This window comes from Lampris incognitus, chromosome 4, assembly GCF_029633865.1.
Source record: "Lampris incognitus isolate fLamInc1 chromosome 4, fLamInc1.hap2, whole genome shotgun sequence".
NCBI lineage: Eukaryota > Metazoa > Chordata > Actinopteri > Lampriformes > Lampridae > Lampris > Lampris incognitus.
In genome coordinates, this window is record NC_079214.1 from 28,575,709 (window position 1) to 28,596,913 (window position 21,205).

At 42.6% G+C, this 21,205-nt stretch overlaps 1 protein-coding gene across 1 annotated transcript; it reads left to right on the top strand.

Moving 5' to 3' along the window:
- The first annotated feature begins 5,395 nt into the window (after window positions 1–5,395).
- On the top strand, window positions 5,396–19,570 carry LOC130111512 (ras-related protein Rab-4A). The gene is made up of 7 exons (XM_056278734.1): window positions 5,396–5,525; window positions 6,389–6,469; window positions 8,121–8,235; window positions 10,839–10,901; window positions 11,087–11,241; window positions 14,475–14,570; window positions 19,455–19,570. Exons 1-7 carry the CDS (start codon window positions 5,510–5,512, stop codon window positions 19,568–19,570), a joined length of 642 nt encoding a protein of 213 aa, XP_056134709.1. The 5' UTR covers window positions 5,396–5,509.
- The last annotated feature ends 1,635 nt before the right edge of the window (window positions 19,571–21,205 follow it).

The window sequence follows — 21,205 nt, forward strand, 5'->3', positions numbered from 1 at the left end:
TTGGCACCATGTTAGCATTAGCTAACTTCTCCCGACAGATGACGCCCTCGTGTTTCGAGCTGTTGACATCCCCGGTCCATCTGAAGCCATAACACAGGTAGCTTTCGCGATACTGTCTACCAGTGGTGGCTGGCCAGTAGAGGGCGCTGGGGCGCCGCCCCTTCAAACATCAAGAGATGAAAATCTACTTAAACATGTCAAATATAATTTAGTTCTATAATGCAAATAATTATGAAATTAAAGTGTTTTTCAATCTGTGAGCGCCTGTCAGCAACCATTAAATATTGGTTCCAACTGGTATTTGGTTGATTTCTGTCTGGATACATATACTTCCTGGGTGACGGGCGCCGGCCAAACTATACCTTATAAGCCCTCAAACTTTTGGCGAGCAGGTGACCTGAGGCTGCTGTCTGATTGGTTTCTTCAGATTTTCCATGGGGCGCAGTTCTGTGCGGCCCAGACACTCCCACTTTTATCGGCAGCGAATTTGTATTGTTTTAATATTTCTTGATTGAATGTGATTGGACAATTCTCGTGGCTGTCAGTCATGTTCACACCCACCACGACCCCGCGTCTCGACTGTCAATCATCCACCGTCTACGAACCATGATAAAATCTATAGACTACATTGTCCTTCTAACTCTGTGACTGTGGGGACATTAAAGCAGCTGTCAGGTTGTGCAGCGCCAAGGTAAATTGCGCCCCCCCCAATTTTTTTTTTAGCACCAGCCGCCACTGCTGTCTACTGACAGTTTCTCCCCCCCCCCTTTTCTGTAGGTGGTGCGTCGTCTGCACTGGTAGTTAGTGGTGGGTCTCTGTATTGTGAAATGAGTGTGTGCAAAATACTGACAGAAAATTAAACATTCATTAATAACTTTTTAGCTGTATATTGCAATAGTAATGTATGGTTTCACAAAATCCCACCGCACACCTGGACTTGCCTCAAGGCATACCATTCCTCCGCCAGCTTGCCTTTTTCCCAAAGTGCATCCTAGCGCCATCTCTTCCCCAGGTAAATGATACACACACCCAGCCGTCTACATGATGTAAAAGAAATCGTGATTTATCAGACCAGGCCACCTTCTTCCGTTGCTCCATGGTCCAGTTCTGCCTACTATAGTTGCTTTCAAAGGTGGACAGATGTCATTATGAACACTCTGACCGGTCTGCAGCTACGCTGCCCCATACGCTGCAAGCTACGATGCACTGTGTGTTCTGAAACCTGTCTATCATAGCCAGCGTTAACTTTTTCAACAATTTGAGCTACAGAAGCTCTTCTGTGGGGTCAGACCAGATGGGCTAGTCTTCGTCACTTCAACTATCAGTGGTTTTAATGTTTTGGCTGATCGATATGCCATAATTGTTCTGTTTTTAATCTTGATCAATATAATTTATTTTACTGGTTTAATAATTTTATCGTTAGATTTACAACTAGAATTATACTTATCTTATATCTGAATCTTCTAGTATGTCTTGTATACTTTCATTCACTCTGTATGCCTCTTAATCCAATTCAGGGTCACCAGGCACTGAGCGGAAAGGGAGATATTCTGGACAGCTCACCAGCCCATCAAATTGCTACGAGTAATTCAGTCTCCCCTTCATCAAATACTAATGTCTTTGGATGTGGGAAGAAATCAAAGCACCCTAAAACACAGAAGAAATCCACGTTAACATGAGGAGGAGTGTAACAATAGGAGCTATTGTTAGGAACCGTTTGTTTAGTTCCTTGTTTACACAGGGGTCGTTTATGTTGTTGCACCTGGAATAACGGACCGAGCATGATGCATAACCTTACGTGCCGAAGTTATTATTAAAGTTCATAGCCCAGTGGGGTTGAAACGAGTTGTAAAGTCTCATTAGTAGAAGGAAACAACACACTTTAACATGGTGGCAGCGGCGGACGACTTGGTTTGAAGTTTCGTGCGGAAAAGTTTCTAGGAGCGGGAGAGCGGTTAGTGTTCCTAAGCAACGTTCAGTATATGTTAGCATTAGCTGCTAGCGTGAGACTGCCGTGTGACATGGATGGGCTAAAACCACCGCAAACGTTATGTCTGGACTCAAGCAACCTTTCGAAGACACGGAAGGCCTGGAGGGACGAGTTTGCTCTGTATGTGGATTTAGCCATGGCTGACGCCGATGACAAACAGAGGGTGAGGTGTCCCCACCTCTCAGACCAGTGCATAGTGTTGAGAGATTTGACACACAACAACAGGGAGTGGAACTGGACAGCACAGCACGAGGAGGCTTTCCTCAAATTGAAAGAGACTATAGCAAAGGTCCCAGTACTGAAATATTACAACCCAGATGAGGAACTCACAGTGCTGTGTGACGCTTCAGACACAGGCTTAGGTGCAGCGCTCATGCAGATGGGTAAGCCAATAGCATTAGCAAGCAGAGCACTCACTCAAACAGAGCGTGGGTATGCACAAATAGAAAAGGAGTTCTTAGCAATGGTTTTTAGCATGGAAAGATTTCACCAGTACACATACGGCCGAAAAGTGACGGTGGAAAGTGATCACAAGCCGTTGGAAACAATAGTGAGAAAACCTCTACTAAGTGCACCCAAAAGGCTGCAGGGGATGATGCTGCGCATACAAAAGTATGATCTAGATGTAGTATATGTGCCAGGTCGAGACATGCTGCTAGCAGACACTGAGCAGAGCTTATCTTCCTGAGAGTGCACCGGATGCAGAACTAGAGACTGTCAACATGGCACAACACTTACCTATCGCAGCAGACAGGCTACATGATATACGATCTGCCACAAAAGAGGATGAAACACTGCAGCTTCTCATCAAAATGATGCAGCAAGGATGGCCTGACGATAAGTCAAAAACACCAAGAGGAGTTAAGCCACCAAGATGGAATAGTGTTCAGGAGTGAGCGCGCTGTCATCCCTGATGCATTGAGGAAAGACATCACTTGCCGCCTACATGCATCACATCTGGGTGTGGAAGGATGCCTACGGAGGGCTAGGGAGTGTGTCTATTGGCAGGGCATGAACGACCAAATAAGATCATATATAGCAAAGTGTGACATCTGCAGATCAATGGACATTAAGCAACAAAAAGAAACACTAATGTCACATGATGTGCCAAGCAGGCCGTGGGCAAAGGTGGGCACGGATCTGTTCATGTTTGAAAACAAAGACTACCTCATAATTGTTGATTTTTTTCTCAAATTTTTGGGAAATAGATTACCTGGCAGATACCAAGTCAACCACATTGATACAGAAGCTGAAAGCTCATTTTGCCCGCCAAGGTATCCCAGATATTGTAATCTCGGACAATGGCCCACAGTATTCGTCACAAGAATTCCAGAAGTTCAGTCGACTGTGGGGATTTCAACATAAAACCTCATCACCAGGTTACCCGCAAAGCAACGGCAAAGCTGAGTCAGCCGTTAAGACTGCAAAAAGACTCTTGCTCAAAGCCAAGGCTGCTGGACAGGATCCTTATCTCGCCCTTCTGGACCACCGCAACACACCATCACAGGGTACTGATACCACACCAGCACAGCGGCTGCTCAGTCGCCGTACCAAAACACTACTGCCAACCAAGGCAAGCCTGTTACAGCCGAAAGTTGTGCAGGTGAAACAGGATTTACAAAATAACCAACAACGGCAGAGGGCATACTACGACAGGTCGGCTAAAGACTTGGACACGCTTGCCCCAGGTGAATGTGTGAGAGTTCAGCCTCTGGCACCCCACACTGGCTGGAGAGTGGGCAAGGTGCTGAGGCCGGTCGATAGGAGATCCTATGAGGTCCAGCTGCACACAGGTGGTGTCATCAGGAGAAATCGCAGACACCTCAGGCATGCACCAGGGGCAATCTTCACTGACACTATGGACATGGAGATCAGCAGCCCCAGTCAGCCAGAGAGTGTTGAACCCGGACATTCAGAGAGTGTTCCTTCTCGCAGTGTCTTAGCAGGAAACAAAACCAAGGACACTGGTGACAGGGCCAACCCTGTTACCACCAGATCAGGCCGCTCTGTTGTGCAGCCGCAGCGATACAAAGACTTTGTGACCTCACACAGATGAATGGATCTGTAGCACTAATGGACTTTGGGGGGGGGGCATGAATGAAAAAAAAAAGGGAAAAAAAGTGAATCACAAATGTTGTGTACATGTGTTCTTGTTCACCTGGTTATCTGCAAGTTGAGGTATTCATTTAAACATTGGTTAAGTTAAACTGTGAAGAAAAGCCATAGCACTTTGATACACAGTCGTTGATAATGATCATTTTCATTAGTAGCTATAAGTAACTGATAAATATATGTCATTGTTAATATGAAAAACATTTTGAATGTTGATATTCGTACACTGTTAGTAGCAAAGAGTTTTGTTTGTATTTTATTGTTTACAGCAATAGACAATTAAAAAATGTATTAAAGGTTCTAAAAAAAGAAGAAACTCTGAAAAGAGAAAGGATGTAACAATAGGAACTATTGTTAGGAACCATTGTTTAGTTCCTTGTTTACACAGGGGTCGTTTATGTTGTTGCACCTGGAATAACGGACCGAGCATGATGCATAACCTTACGTGCCGAAGTTATTATTAAAGTTCATAGCCCAGTGGGGTTGAAACGAGTTGTAAAGTCTCATTAGTAGAAGGAAACAACACACTTTAACAAGGAGAACATGCAAAGTCCACAGAGAAGGGCCGGGGTCAAACCCTGGAACCCTGTGCTGTGAGGCAACCGTGCTACCGGGATTTCAGTGACTAGTTTTAGGGTCACCATGCTTTTTTTCCCCAAATTTGATTTTATTTCTACCCTCCACCTTGTTTTCAATTTTAGCTTGACCTGTTGTTGAAACAATTGTTTTTCCCCGCAGGGGTCCCCTAAATTCAGAGTTGTAAAAAACAGGTCCAGAAAGTAAAAGTTCAAACCATGTATTTACTCCACTCATGCACTACACCAGCATTTTCTAGTCAACACCACTCCTCAACGAGGTAGGGAAAACTAGCTAATGAAATCAGCTGGTTTAGTAACATGGTTTGAGCAAATACACGGTTTGACATTTACTTTCTGGACCTGGTTTTTACAACTCTGCCTAAATTATAATGAAATCTAAACTCAGAGGGTTCCTCGGTTCTTTTGTCGTATAAAATCGATAGAATTGTATCGCATGGGTTTTAGTTCAGCATTGTGAAACCGGTTGTTTATGCCCTCTTTTGGTTGTAAACGCTGGCACGAAAGAGATGTACTTCGATTTTCAATCCAGGGAAATAACGAAAGCTTCTTGAACGGGGCGCATCTCTACTACAACAGAGGCACTCTGCGATAGGAGTAAGACACTGCACTCCTATTCCCTTTGGGGAGAGCTTTTATTTTGAAACGCAAACCTTTCTACAGGAAGTCGAAAGGGGAAAAAAACTCCAGGATCTGCGGCCGTCAATAGGATAGTCCACTTCATTGTTTTTCTGTCTGTATTTTTCCTTTTTATTCTCCTCTGTACTGGTCTGGGAAAACAAGAGGCAGGTGTTATAACGCCGCAGTGGCCATGTCGGAGACGTACGGTAAGGAAAACGGTTTGACAAGCCGCCAAACCATCATCACCACCATCATCATCATCCTTCAGTGGTCGGGATGGGGCAGGTGTACTAACGTGGTGTTCCCATCGTAAATAAATATCAAGCTCCCCGGCTAAGCTAGCCGATATCAAAATAGAGGGGAGGGGATTGTGTATATATATTACTTCCTAGGTTATACAACTGTAGTGTATTGCAGATGGACCGACGAGCTATATCATATCTAATTTGCTTGGAAAAAGAGTACAGAGCAAGGTTTGCGAAATGGGCAGGGAGGGAGCTGACGCTTGGGGGATTTGGCTGGTGATGATGGTCGTCGGCTTGGCTTTCTGGAGGGTGTGACTGCTGTGTTGCCTATGGACTCCGACCACCATATGGGACGAATGGTGATCCGGTAGTACAGAGGGATTTGTGTGCGGGTCGGTTATTCATATGGATGTGAGGCGGGCGGTGCTGTGACTGTCATTTCTCCTTCTTTCATTTTGTAATTCCTGCGTTTGACCGCGGTTGGTTCAAAAAGTGTTCCATGCCCATAGAATGAGAAGGGTTTAACTTGTGTGGTATTTGTCTTTGTGATGAGAACGATGGCTCAAGTTTGCATGTTAGACTCGCATTAGGCTGCTCTCAGCTGTTAAATCTTTTGTATTGATATTTGCTCACACACATAGACGTAACAGTGCGTATTCAGTTTCACTTTCATTTGTTCTATTATGTCATTTTCTGGTGCGTTATGAAAAAGTTATCTTAACCAATGAGACAAATACAAATCACAGTATGTTCTCCCAATCTAAGCAAATCGCCTCTGAAAGATGGCCTAGATGTCAATGTCATGATTTATCTTGTCTCTGCAGATTTCCTGTTTAAATTCCTTGTGATTGGGAATGCCGGGACAGGCAAGTCCTGTTTGCTGCACCAGTTTATAGAGAAGAGATGTAAGTCTGAGATTACACACACTGCACATTGTTTTAATGTTGTCAAGATGGACATATTATACTGTAGTGACATACTCTTAATTCTTAAAGACAAGTTTCTAGTTGTAGGGATCATGAATACTCAATGTCTTTGCTGTCTAAAACAATGTCTGTTTTGAATAAATCTAAATATGTAACTTTACTGTGCTATGCAGGCTAACTGAAAGCTGCAATGCCTATTACTTAGAGAGGTGATGGTAACTATGACTCCGTGTTCTATTGCTATTATGAAACACCATGTTTTATATGGCACTTATAGTTGTACATATCCAAACTTATCAATCAGTGGACAGGTCGAAATGTTTTACAACTCGGGCACCACATTCATCCAAGACAAAACATCTGGGATAATGTCTGTATTAGGCTTTTTCAAGGATAGATTCTCCTTTTTAACTACATCATTGGGCATCACTGAATTGCAAAGACAAAAACTTCACTAATCACTTCGGTATTGAAACTTACCACATTGCTGAATCTTCTCAATGAGCACTTATTACAGCCAGAAGACCTGTAGCCCAGCAGTTCCATAGCATCATCTACAACCACAGTACAGATGTAGCAAGCAAACCTTTTTTGCAGAGGTGCAACACAAACTAATTGTAAATGAATAGAAAGCATGGTTTGCCACTAAGTTGTCAATAGAACATATTAAAACATGTCTGACTATCCTGTTGTGTAAGGCACCTTGTAACATTGTTCAGAAAGGTGCGATATAAATAAAGTTCATTATTATTATCCTGGGTTCAAGCCCTGGGGTGTCCAACCTTGGGGGTCATCCCAGGCCGTCCTCTGTGTGGAGTTTGCATGTTCTCCCTGTGTCTGTGTGGATTTCCTATGAGTGCTTCGGTTTCCTCCCACAGTCCAAAGACATGTTGGTCAGACGAATCGGCCATACTAAATTGTCCCTAGGTGTGTGTGTGTGTGGGGGGGGGGGCTCTGTGATGGACTGGCGGCCTGTCCAGGGCGTCTCCCCACCCAGTAACTGCTGGGATAGGCTCCAGAATCCCCACGACCCTGAGAGCAGGATAAGTGGTTTGGATAATGGATGTGAGCTTCCTTTGTTTGAAAAGGAGATATATCATGTTTTGTAAAGGCTCAAAGGATTTCCCAATTGGGTTGTGTTAAAGCTCAGCGAGAAGATTCAGCAAAGTGCTGTTAAGTCTTTTTCAATACTGAAGTGATCAATGAAGTTTTTGTCTGTACTGTTCTACAGCACGATAGTGACAATGTTTAAATGAGGTCATAGTTCGAAAACAAGTTAACCTATCTTTTAAATTGGGTTGTTTTTTGGTTGAGATTGGTGTTAAAACATTTTTTGTTGAATGTTGTATTTTGTTGGGTTAAGGAAAAAGTTAAGGGTTATTGCAAATTGATAAGTTATGGTTGAGTTTAAGGGTTATTGTTTGTTGTTGGGTTGAGGTCAGGTTCAACATGTTCTTTTCAGATGTATTATGATGGTGAGTCCATCCACTTTGTAAATGCATGCTTTACATCCTCAGAACAGATATAGTCAAGCCCATCAGTACAGACCTGTTGTTTTACATTTAATGTAGGCTACCATTACTGCAGTTGTTTAATAATAATGAGATTATTTGTTCTTTTGTTTTCCCAGTTAAGGATGAGTCCAATCACACCATTGGGGTGGAATTTGGCTCCAAGATCATCAGTGTAGTTAACAAAATGGTGAAATTACAGATCTGGGACACTGCAGGTCAAGAGAGGTTCAGGTAAGCTAACTGGATACCATTGCAACTATCCTGTCTTCCAATATTACATCATAAATTCTTACTGTTGACAGTAGAGGTAGCCAACCAGTCCATAGAGTGAACATTACAACCAGGTAGCAAAATTCCTAATTTTCATCACTAGTGGTAAATTTGATCAAAATGAAATATAGGGTACTTTTCAAAGAAGGTTGAATCAGTTCATCTAGATACAGCGTTTATTGACAGGTACATTTCATCACTCATCTTAGTGACCTCTTCAGTCTAAACTGACTGCAGGTATCCCCACCCTTATAAACAATACAGTGGCATAACGACCGAAACCAATGATCAGTTTTATGCAAATATGGGTGTGACCATAAAGTAGAGTTTCAATGGCTATGTGTACTATTCACAGAGGATTTGTGAATGTTTGCAATCACAGCATTGTAAGATGGCAGCAGATATACGCTTAGCCCCCCCCCCCCCCAGTCAGGGATGGTCGTTCCCTCTTTTTTGACTCCTTGTTCAAACCAGCCTTCTTCCTCATCAAGGATGTGCACATCGTCATCCTTGATAGAGTGGTCAGTGGCCTGTAGATGGGTGTAGACTGAGGAGTCCTGGCCTGATGTGTTAGTTCTTCTGTGTTGTGCCATCCTCTTGGCCAGCATCTGTTTGTTTTCCCCAATGTACAAGTCACGGCAATCCTCCTGGCACTTAACAGCATACACTATATTGCTCTGTTTGTGTCGGGGGACCTGATCTTTGGGTTTGATTTTCTTACCTGGATTATTGAGCATGCATCGAGACATAGGGTACTTTTACAAATTGTATTTCAGTGTTATTTGAGTTTGGCTGCTAATGAATAAGACTGAGACTGTATTGGGGTCTTTTCCATATGATATGTGTTTTTTCTGCTGAAAATAGGTTCATTAAAAGAAGGTTTGTGAGTTGCATGGAGTGGCTTCATGTTTTCTGTGCTGTCTGTAAATTTAGGCTATTAACACTAAAATGGAACAATTGTTTTATTAGGCGTTGGTGTAAGCAATCAAAATCAATTCATTACGTGTGTAATTTTAGAAGCTTAAACAAACCCGTCATTACTAGAGGCACATCTGATGTTCTTTGTCAACCAACAAGTTGATACTATCGCTGTATATCTGTTAAACCTTTGTAAGACAGGAGTTATCAGACAATGTATTTTTATTTTGTTTCACTTGCAATGGAAAGCAAACTAAAGGATAATTTTCTAAGTGATTGTCACAAAGTTTCTAAAAAAAATGTTTCAGATATCTTTAGCTTAGTGTCTCCTATCACAGTGACCTCTGTTGCATATTGCTGTGACTTTCCAGATAACAGGAACATTAATTAGAAATGGAAGGTATTCACATGTATTTAGAAGTTAGAGGGAAATGAAAATATCTATGTATTTTAAGAATTCACTGTAAATATATGGTCAAAAGCAGTTAACAATATTGCTTTTTTTAAACATGATTTTTTTTGGTCCGGGTTTGAATTGGACATGTAATAACAATAATAATAATTATTATTATATATATATATATACTATATAAAACTTTGTTAAAAGAAACACTCAACGGTAAGAAAAGTGTCAAATAAGGAGCAAAATAATCCAGTGATTCAAGTAAATTCTTTATGAGACAGTACAAGCCTGTTTCATGCCATAAGCAATCATCAGCTGTCAATAAAACTACTCGGGAAAGAACATAACATTAACTGCCTCGTCATGCACATTACGTGCACAACATCCAGTGGGGAAGGGAGAGGTGCCTACATTCAAAAATTCCAAAGCACGTGGTCGCTAACAGTCCAATGGGGAGGGGGGGTTGGTATTTGTCTATTGGCATGATTTATTTATAATTACAAAATAGATGCTTATAACTTTGTCTACAACTGCTGGCCAATTCATTCCTGTTATTCAATGTTGACTTTTCTGGTTTGCAAATGATAAAATATTTTTCAGTTAGACATAGGTTACACATTTTACTACTGGTTGACTATGCTTTGTTTTTTAAGAGGATTTTCCAGGTGGTTGATTAATTAATGTTTCTGTCCACCAATGACCAAATATAATGGCTTAAAGATGTTACATTCTTTAAACGGTTGTCTCTAAAGCTACGCGTGTGCATTAAACCTCTTTTGAATGTTCCTTCTGTTAGACCGACGTATGTCCCTATTTTGACGTTGTCATTTCTCATCACCGTAGCTTGGTAGATGACTCCTTTCGTCTATTTTATCATTTGCAAACCAGAAATGTCCACATTGAATAACAGGAATAAATTGGCCAGCAGTTGCAGTCATAGATATAAGCATCTATTTTGTAATTATAAATAAACCATGCCAATAGACAAATACCCCCCCCCCCCGCCCCTACTGGACCATTAGCGGTCATGTGTTTTTGAATTTTTGAATGTAGGCACCTCTCCCTTCCCCATTAGGCGTTGTGCACATGATGCGTGGTGTGCATGACGAGGCAGTTAATGGTATGTTCTTTCCCGTGTAATATTACTGACTGCATATGGCATGAAACAGGCTTGTACTGTCTCATAAAGAATTTAGTTGAATCACTGGATCATATATATATATGTCTGTCTTCTGTCCATCAGGTCTGTTACTAGAAGTTACTACAGAGGAGCAGCAGGAGCTTTGCTGGTCTACGACATCACCAGGTGAATTGAGTTAGAGAGCTCAGTTTCAGATCGTCAACCATCCTTTGATATTCCTTTTGAAGGAACTGAACTAACTCACATTGATAAGTGCCTTCCTCCTTTGCAAAATCTGACACATTTCTTACCTTCTCTGTCACCGTCTACTTCTTTCTCTGGATCTCACACAAACGCTTTCTCTCTTCCAGTCGTGAGACATACAACGCTCTGACCACTTGGCTTAGTGATGCAAGGATGTTGGCCAGTCAAAACATAGTCATCATTCTCTGTGGAAATAAGAAGGACCTGGATGCTGACAGAGAGGTCACATTCCTGGAGGCCTCCCGCTTCGCACAAGAGAACGGTAATATTGATGATTTGTGTTGGACTGTATCTATATCTGGCACCGTATCAATGTTGAATAGGCTGCAATTGTGTGTATGTGCACACACTTGTGTGTATGTTTGAGCAGTGTGTGCATGTGCATGTATGCTTGTGAGTAGCAACAGGGAAAGCCTTGGATAGAGAATTATTAGATCTCTGGAGCCTTCATGTATTGCACAGTAAATGGCTGGGTTTTGAATGTGTTTATGCATAAATGTGTTCTAAGATGGCAATGATTACATATAGTGTGCATAACAGCTTGTGTATGATGATGATAATAATTATGATTGTGCCTTTGACTAAATTTGTACCATTAATTTCGCATTAATATTTTTCTTGTGAATGTGCTTTAACATCCGTGTTTTTGAATTTGTCTTATATAGGGATCTCCATATTATAGTTAATTTTTTGATTGATGTTCACTCAAATTAACAAATCGGTCAGTGAGTAGGGCCATTCGTGGTGGGGCTGGGGTGCGGCCGGATGGTAGTTGCCCCTCTCTGAACTTGCAACCCATGTTTGTGGAGAACCAGGTGCTAAATCACCTGGGAGAACATAGCTAGGCAGCATTCGATGGTGGTCTGCAGGATGACTTTGGAGACCAAGAAGAAGACAGTGAAAGCAGAGCCAAGGATCAAATGGTGGAAGTTGAAGAAAGAAGACTGTTGTGTGGAATTCAGAGAGGAGTTAAAACAGGCACTGGGTGGTAGGAAAGAGTTGCTGGATAGCTGGGCAGCCATTGCAGAAATAGTGAAGGAGACAGCTAGGGAGGTACTTGGTGTGTCATCTGGACAGAGGAAGGAAGACAAGGAGACTTGGTGAAATTAGGAAGTACAGCAAAGTATACAGAGAAAGAGGTTGGCAAAGAAGAAGTGGGATAGAGAGATGAAGAAAGTAGACAGAAATACAAGGAGATGTGGCATAAGGTGAAGAGAGAGGTGGTGAAGGCAAAGGAAAAGGCATATGGTGAGTTGTATGAGAGGCTGGACACTAAGGAAGGAGAAAAGGATTTATACCGATTGGCTAGACAGAGGGACCGAGCTGGGAAGGATGTGCAGCAGGTTAGGGCGATCAAGGATAGAGATGGAAATGTGCTGACAAGCGAGGAGAGTGTGCTGAGAAGGTGGAAGGAGTACTTTGAGAGGCTGATGAATGAAGAAAATGAGAGAGAGAGAAGGTTGGATTATTTGGGGATAGTGAATTAGGAAGTGCAGTGGATTAGCAAGGAGGAAGTGAGGGCAGCTAAGAAGAGGATGAAGAGTGGAAAGGCGGTTGGTCCAGATGACATACCTGTGGAGGCATGAAGGTGTTTAGGAGAGATGGCAGTGGAGTTTTTAACTAGATTGTAATACAATCTTTGAAAGTGAGAGGATGCCTGAGGAGTGGGGAAGAAGGATACTGGTACTGATTTCCAATTTTCAAGAATAAGGGTGATGTGTAGAGCTGTAGCAACTACAGAGGTATAAAGTTGGATCAGCCATAGCATGAAAATATGGTAAAGAGTAGTGGAAGTTAGGTTAAGAGGAGAGGTGACGATTAGCGAGCAGCAGTATGGTTTCATGCCACAAAGAGCACTACAGATACGATATTTGCTTTGAGAATGTAGATGGAGAAGTATAGAGAAGCCAGAAGGAGTTACATTGTGTTTTTGTGGAGTTAAGAGGAAGCATATGACAGGGTGCTGAGAGAGGAGGTGTAGTATTGTATGAGGAAGTCTGGAGTGGCAGAGAAGTATATAAGAGTTGTGCAGGATATGTATGAGGGAAGTGTGACAGTGGGGTGGTGTGCAGTAGGAATGATGGAGGGTTTCAAGGTGGAGGTGGGATTACATCAAGGATCGGCTCTGAGCCCTTTCTTGTTTGCAATGGTGATGGACAGGTTGACAGGCGAGAGTAGGCAGCAGTCTCTGTGGCTATGATGTTCATGGATAACATTATGATCTGTAGCGAGAGTAGGGAGCAGGTTGAGGAGAGGTGGAGGTATGCACTGGAGAGAAGAGGAATGAAAGTCAGTAGGAGCAAGATGGAATACATATGCATGAACGAGAGGGAGGACAGTGGAATGGTGAGGATGCAAAGAGTAGAGGTGACGAAGGCATATGAGTTTAAATACTTGGGGTCAACTGTTCAAAGTAATGGGGAGTGCAGAAGAAAGGAGAAGAAGCGAGTGTAGGTAGGGTGAAGTGGGGGGAGAAGACTGTCAGGAGTGATTTGCAACAGAAGGGTACCTGCAAGAGTTAAAGGGAAGGTTTACAAGGTGGTAGTGAGACCAGCTATGTTGTAAGGTTTGGAGACGGTGGCGCTGACGAAAAGACAGGCAGAGCTGGAGATGGCAGAGTTGAAGATGCTAAGATTTTCATTGGGAGTGACGAAGACAGACAAGATTAGGAACGAGTATATTAGAGGGACAGCTCAGGTTGGACAGTTTGGAGAAAAAGCAAGAGAGGCAAGATTGAGTTGATTTGGACATGTGCGGAGGAGAGATGCTGGGTATATTGGGAGAAGCATGCTGAATATGGAGCTGCCAGGGAAGAGGAAAAGAGGGAGGCCAAAGAGGAGGTTTATGGTTGTGGTGAGGGAGGACATGCAGGTGGCTGGCGTGACAGAGGAAGATGCGGAGAACAGGAAGAGATGGAAACGGATGATCTGCTGTGGCAACCCCTAATGGGAACAGCAGATAGTAGTAGTTCACTCAAATTAACAAACAATATTTTCAGGAGATTGCCAAAGTTCTGGCTAGAGACTAAAGAAAACTTTATTTACCCCATTGATTTGATAAGTATGGCAACATCAGGATGTGATGAAAACAGCAGAATAGCCTGCAAATATACTATATTGCCCAATGCTGAGAAATCATTTTCCTGTTTAACTTACTTGAAATAATAAACTGCATGATGTTGGATGTAAGTATGAATTAGAAAAAAATGGACAAAACTCAAGCTGCATGAGATGATTAGGGTCACTTAACAAAAAAGAAAGAACAGTGAATCTGTGTTTTTATTTGGAAATATCAACACATCCTGTTCAGATACACATTGAACACAGTCTGTTCACAATTGGCCCCTGTAACCAAGAGGACCCATTCAGTGACAATACTGGTATGATTCTTTTTATTAGGTAGGCTCAGTTAACATGGTTACATGCATCAACAAGTGTGAAATGATAATTGTAATGAATTTAAGATTATGCATGTGTGGATGTTGGTGTGTTTCAGAGCTCATGTTTTTGGAGACCAGTGCTCTGACAGGAGAGAATGTTGAGGAGGCCTTTGTCCAGTGCGCCCGCAAAATCCTCAACAAGATAGAGTCAGGTACAAATGCTTATCCTCACCCTTAACCGCATAACCTCTAACCATCCCTGTTTACATGAATATCCTCTTTGATCTCCCTTACTTGACCAACTCCCAACCTTGCACTCTATTGTGGCACTGCTTCCTGAAAATCCCGAACAAGCTTGTTAGATACACAATTATTTACCATATCTACATTTATGTTGCTACCCTTTATTGTTGATAGGCAGAATCCCTGCCATTTGCCACTAGAGGGGGGTCATTGGCCCACTTTATTGTGTATTATGGTCTTCCACAGGTATACTGAACTACAGGGTTTGCAAGAGGGTGAACTAGTGAACAAGGGTGATCCTAAACATTTGATTTATACATTTAACACAGCCATCTCTACAAGTGTGCGGCATGGTGGCACAGTGGTTAGCACAGTCGCCTCACAGCTAAAAGGTCCTGAGTTCGAGCCCGGGGTTAGTCCAACCTTGGGAGTCATCCCGGGTCGTCCTCTGTGTGGAGTGTGCATGTGCATGTTCTCCCTGTGTCTGCGTGGGTTTCCTCCAGGTGCTCCAGTTTTCTGCCATAGTCTAAAGACATGTAGGTCAGGTGAATCAGCCATACTAAATTGCCCCTAGGTATGAATGTGTGTGAGTGTTGTGTATGTTGGCCCTGTGTGATGGCCTGGCGGCCTGTCCAGGTTGTCTCCCCGCCTGCCACCCAATGACTGCTGGGATAGGCTCCAGCATCCCCGCGACCCTGAGAGTAGGATAAGTGGTTCGGATAATGGATGGATGAATCTCTACAAGTGATTTGTGGTATTCCCATTCATTATAGTGCCATGTTAGCCACATAATTTGGTTTCAGTGCCATTTTCTGGTTGACTGATGTAATTACAGATTGTGGTAATTAGGGTGTCAATCATATATTTAGCACCACCCATGTTTAGTACATCACCTTCCCTCAAGCCTGCAGTTAGGGCAGTGGTCACCAACCTTTTCAAGCCTAAGATCATAGCCCAAGTCCAAATGTAAACCAAGATCTACCACTTGCAAAAAATGCCGAAAAAAAAAACAAGCCCACAATGTAGTTCCACTTTGACAGGCTTACCTGTCAGTCATAAGCCAGTTATTTTTGTTTCAAAGCCCCTATCAAATATTTGTCTCCCACCAAGATCACAAGCCAATTATAATTTAATTATGACAACAGGCAGAGTATTAATTCATTCAGGTATTCATTCAAAGTATTCTTATTTTTGTCTTGTCTGGTTTTATGTTTTTGTTTTTTTTGTGAAGCACTTTGTAACATTGTTTTAGAAAAGTGGTACATAAATAAAATTATTATTATTAATATTCATTTAATCATGCAAATAGTATAATCAGAAGTGCAACTATCATTCAAAATGTTATGACAACACTCGTATTAAAACATTTTCAATATTTCCACAGGCCTATCACTCATTCACCATTCATAATAACCTCAACAATCAGTCAACTACAGGCCTAAGCCAATCATGTGCAGCACTGTTTCACTTTCCCTTTTAAATAACATACAACACAGATCATATCCTTTTTTAAACAATAGGCTACAACAGATCATATTTCAAACTGGCAATATTCACTGATGGCTGTGTAGCAGATCCCCCCCCACACACACACACACACACACATTTAATGTGATGGCTGTGATTGCACACTATCAGCAAGTGCTCTGTGTCTGGCTCATAGTTTGATATAGCAAGTATGATACTGTCTGTGAGATGTCTATTAGTTAGACAAGACCTGTTCTTTGACTTGATTATTTTCACCTGTGAAAAAGCCATCTCACAAAGGTATGTTAATCCAAAGTGGGCCTTCACTTTAAGTGCGCAAGATGAAAGGAGGGGAAACTTTCCAGCGTTTACAAGACCCCTAAAGTCACTGTCTCTTGATCTTGCTTTCAACCCAATGTCATTTTGCAAATCAATTATCTCCATGTCAACTCCGACTGGTAAAGTAAATATGTACTTGCTGGAATTTCACGGACACCTCCTCAATGTCAATGGGGAGGAAAGGGTTTGAGATAAATGCAACAACCTCCCCTATGTCGTTTAACTCCTAAAAATGCCCATTGAATTTGGATGCCAGTTTCTCCAGGTGGGTACAAATTCTTGCGGGAGAAAAGCATCTTTGTTTCTGGTGTTTTGTGACATTTTCTCTAGGTTTGGGAAGTGCACCAGCCTTCCATTCCTACGCTGAGAGGCCCACACACCCACCTTGGCCTTAAAGCTATTGACAGCGCTGGTCATGTGTGCCATGTCTTTGTCTTTTCCCTGAAGGTCATAGTTGAGCTCGTTCAGTTTTGCTATTATGTCAGTGAGGAAACCTAAGTCTAGCAGCCATGCATCATCAGACAGTTCCTCATGCTCCTCATTGCGTGACTCCAGAAATGATTTGATCTCGGGAAGCAAGTCAGCAAATCACTGCAGTACTTTCCCGCGACTCAACCACCTTACGCCAGTGTGGAGAATCAAGTCACCATATGTGGCATCAAGCTCATCTAATAAAGATTTAAACAAGTGGTGATGAAGTCCTTTTGCACGAATCGAATTAACAATCATGACGACAACTGTCATGACATGAGACAAGTCCACTACTTAACCAGCCAGTGCTTGCTGATGGACCACACAGTGATAGTTCACAAACTTGGGGAAATCGGGATCACGACGGCACAGTGCAACAAAGCCCGAATGTACCCCATGCATTACTGGGACCCCATCTGTATTGATCGCTACCAACGTATGAATGGGAATGCTGTTATCATGACCATAATGTTTAAACTTGTTGTAAATATCCTTACCTCTTATCCTCCCTTTTAATGGTATAAGGGTGAGAAAAGCCTCCTTAGTAGTTGAATCCTTAAAAGCCATGTGAACAAACGCCATCAGCTGTGCAGTGTGTGTCATATCCTGGGATTCGTCAAATTGAAGCGAAAGCACTGACAAAGTGATAAATCCTTGAGCACTTACTGATTCACATCCTCCGATAACGACTCCACCCTTGTCACAGTGGCTGGTACAAGTGGCACAGTTCCGATAGAATTTTTAATGTCTTCTTTGTTTTTGAATTCTTTGAAGAAGGTCCTGGGTTCGAGCCCTGGGGTAGTCCAACCTTGGAGGTCATCCCAGGTCGTCCTCTGTGTGGAGTTTGCATGTTCTCCCCGTGTCTGCTTGGGTTTCCTCCGGAGGCTCCGGTTTCCTCGCACAGTCCAAAGACATGTAGGTCAGGTGAATTGGCCATACTAAGTTGTCCCTAGGTGTGAATGTGTGTGTGGGTGTGTGTGTGTATGTCTGCCCTGTGTGATGATCTGGTGGCCTGCCCAGGGTGTCTCCCTGCCTGCTGCCCAATGACTGCTAGGATAGTCTCCAGCATCCCCGCGACCCTGAGAGCAGGATAAGCGGTTCGGATAATGGATGGATGAATAACGTCTCGGCGGCAACGGCCATTGCTTCCTTGTATAGCTCTCCATCGGTGAACGGTTTCTTATGTTTAGCCAAAAGATAGCTGACATGGATGGATGCCTCTGTTGCAGTCTTACTTTTAAGTGTTGCTTTGATAAAAAGCGACTGCTGTGCTTTCAATATAGACTTGAGCTCGTCAACTTTCTTTGAATGAAGCATGCTCTTTAGCGGGTAGGTGTCTTTGAACTTGAGGTGGATGGTGTTGTGGTACCGCTCCATGTTACCTTTTTTGTGAGCGCTACAGCCTGGTGACAAATCAAGCAAATTGTTTTGTCCTTTACTAGGGTGAACAGAAAATCGTGTTCCCATTCTATGTGAAAATGATAAGTTTTTTTTTGCTTTTTCCATTGTGCCTCTGCCATCATGTACCGTTAGCTTGATAGCTCGTGAGCATAACAAGAAGTGCCTGAGCTAGTTAAGGCGGGAGTCAGGGACGTAATTTGTCAGCCGGGTGTGTGGGCCTCTCAGCGTAGGAATGGAAGGCTGGTGCCCCAAAAAAAAAAAAAAGACCTAGAAACTGTATTTGATTGGCCAGATATACCCCTTCCCTGCCCCTTGACCACCATCACTACACACAGGGCTCACACAGGGTGCATTTGAAATTAAAATAAATAATAATGAATAAATGAAAACGTTTTGACATTTATGGGGGTTTTTTCTCTGATTTTGAAAACTTCTCACGGTTGACTTGGTGTGCTTCCAAGATCAACTTGTTGACCGCAGTCGACGGGTTGGCAACTCCTGAGTTAGGGCCTTTACTTCTTCTGTCTACTTCACTACCAATATAATTTGATATCAGAAAGCAGCAGCACTTGGCTTTGACACCAAATCTTTTACACTGTCATCAATAAGTGATTTGCATCTTAGACATGTTGTGAGTGTTGATTGATTTAACCTCGTCAACAAACATTAACACCAAACCTGTGTGCTCTCGTTTTGTAACTACCAAATATCATTATGTTGTGCAGTTAATAACACCAATGTTGCTGTTATACTGTACCACTGCCTCTGTTAAAACTACCATCCACCCTGACAAGCTTAACCAGTGGTTTATTTGTCAAAATGTTCTTTGTTTCAGTCAGAATTAAAGTTTATTTAGATAACACATTTCATGCAATAAACTACCATGCGATAACTTGAACATTAAGTTAAAGTGTAGAGTAGATTAAGAACAAAGCATTTAAAACAAAGAGATAAAAGATGGAAAAAGAGATTGAAATTTCAACAGGATAGAAAACTAAAAGGCCCCACAATAAGACACGTAAGGGAAAAGTAAACGAATAAATATAACATTATTTTAACTGTCCCTAGCCTAGGTAAAAGCAAGGATAACCTTCAAGTTGATGTGGCTCTTCTTAGATCGAACAGGAGACTATCCCCGACTTTCTCGTCTCACCCAACCCCCTCCTTCTTTTCAGGGGAGCTGGATCCAGAAAGGATGGGGTCGGGTATCCAGTATGGAGACGCTGCTCTGCGACAGCTCCGTTCTCCTCGGCGTGCTCAGCCACAGGGCACTCAGGAGTGTGGCTGTTAGTGGGCACGCCTGGAGCACAAGTGTGTCAGTTGAGGTATTTAGATCAGAAAGTACTATACTGCTAGATCGCTCAAAGTTGATCCCTTTTGGTCCTGTGGTGGGATCTCTTCAAATCTCCTCTTTCCCTCTCTCTGCCTGTGTCTGTTTCTCTGTCTGTGTTTGTATCTTCTTTTGTCTGTATCTATTTCTGTCTGTGTTTGTGTCTGTACCTGTTTCTCTCTCTGTGTCTGTGTGTTCCAGGCAGGTTTGTGAAGACCAGACCAGGAGAAGGACAGCTGTAGAGGAACTAAAACTGCTGGGTTCAGGATATGATAATTGTGACCCTTCCCTGACCTTTGATCTTCATCCTTCGCACGGAACCTACAGAACACGTTGATCCTCTTTAATATGGCCGCATATGCAGAGAGCTGAAGAGACTTACTACCACATCCCCTTTCAGAGCTCTGAGCATCGCTGGCGTAACTCTGGTTGCAGCTCGAGGTTGACCACTTCCCCAAATCCTGCACAGCTATTGGACCAAACTTCCCCCAGCCCTCCAATCTGGATGTACATTACTGACATGTTGTCTTGTCATGTTGTGGACTCCTGGCTTTCCCCCAAACCATAAACCCGACCACACTGCCCTCTCTCCCCGTCCTTACCGATGTACTTGTACACTTAACCCTCTACCCCTCTCTGTGCTTACTTGCACACTTATCACCTAACCCTATCTACAATATTTACTCAGTTGTCACCCTTGCCTTTGTACTTACATAATCTATTAGCCTGCCCGTCACTTTTCTCAACTTACTTTTACCACTCACCTCGCCACCAGTCAACAGATCTATTAACTTTCTCACCTGCTGACATACACAGCTGACTACTCTTTTTATACACCTTACTACTTACAAGCCTGACTTTCTTGCCTAACTTACCAACCATTCTTCATAAATCTCGACCAAGCAAACTACCATACCTAAATACTAATTTTATCGTCATACATTATTGTGACCTTTCCTACTTAGATACTTACCTGCCGTGTCCTGACTTTCGTGACCACTTGCCTATATACCTTCCACACTACCCAAGTGTATAATGTCATATGCCCAAGTATATAATGTCATACTTGATTATCTAAACCACTAACAAACTGTACAACTTTCCTGCTGGTCTTTTTACCAACATACCTCTTTACCTACTTGGCCACTTAGCCCATATGTCTTTGACCTAGTTACCCATACACCAAATAAACTGCAATGTCTGTCTACCTACTTACATATCTTCTGCACTCCCTAATCCCCTGTTAGACTCCCTATTTAGCTACCTTCTCTCTTGATAAATTGCCACAGCAAACTAGTAGCCAAATTAGACATCACCCACCTACTCATACACAGCCTAGACTGTGACTGTCTATTCAAATCTCACTACCCAACATTTCTTTGTCACGCTTCCCGTCCCTCAGTCCACCCCTCCTTCACACACAGCACTTCCTTCATCTATCTCTCCATGTGTTCCTGTTCATCTCTATACCTTTCTCCCTTTTGTTTACTCCCTTGCCTTCATAATCTATCTCTACCCCAATAACCTATCTGTCCACTTCTGTCTTAGTTATGTCTCTTTCTACCCGCCTGTCTCTTCCAAACTTTTTCTCTGTCC

Bases quoted from the DNA above. Each gene is read 5' to 3' on its own strand.
- LOC130111512 (XM_056278734.1), top strand. The intron at 6,470-8,120 runs GTAAGTCTGAGA...TTGTTTTCCCAG, and splicing joins CCAGTTTATAGAGAAGAGAT to TTAAGGATGAGTCCAATCAC. The intron at 11,242-14,474 runs GTAATATTGATG...GGTGTGTTTCAG, and splicing joins CCGCTTCGCACAAGAGAACG to AGCTCATGTTTTTGGAGACC.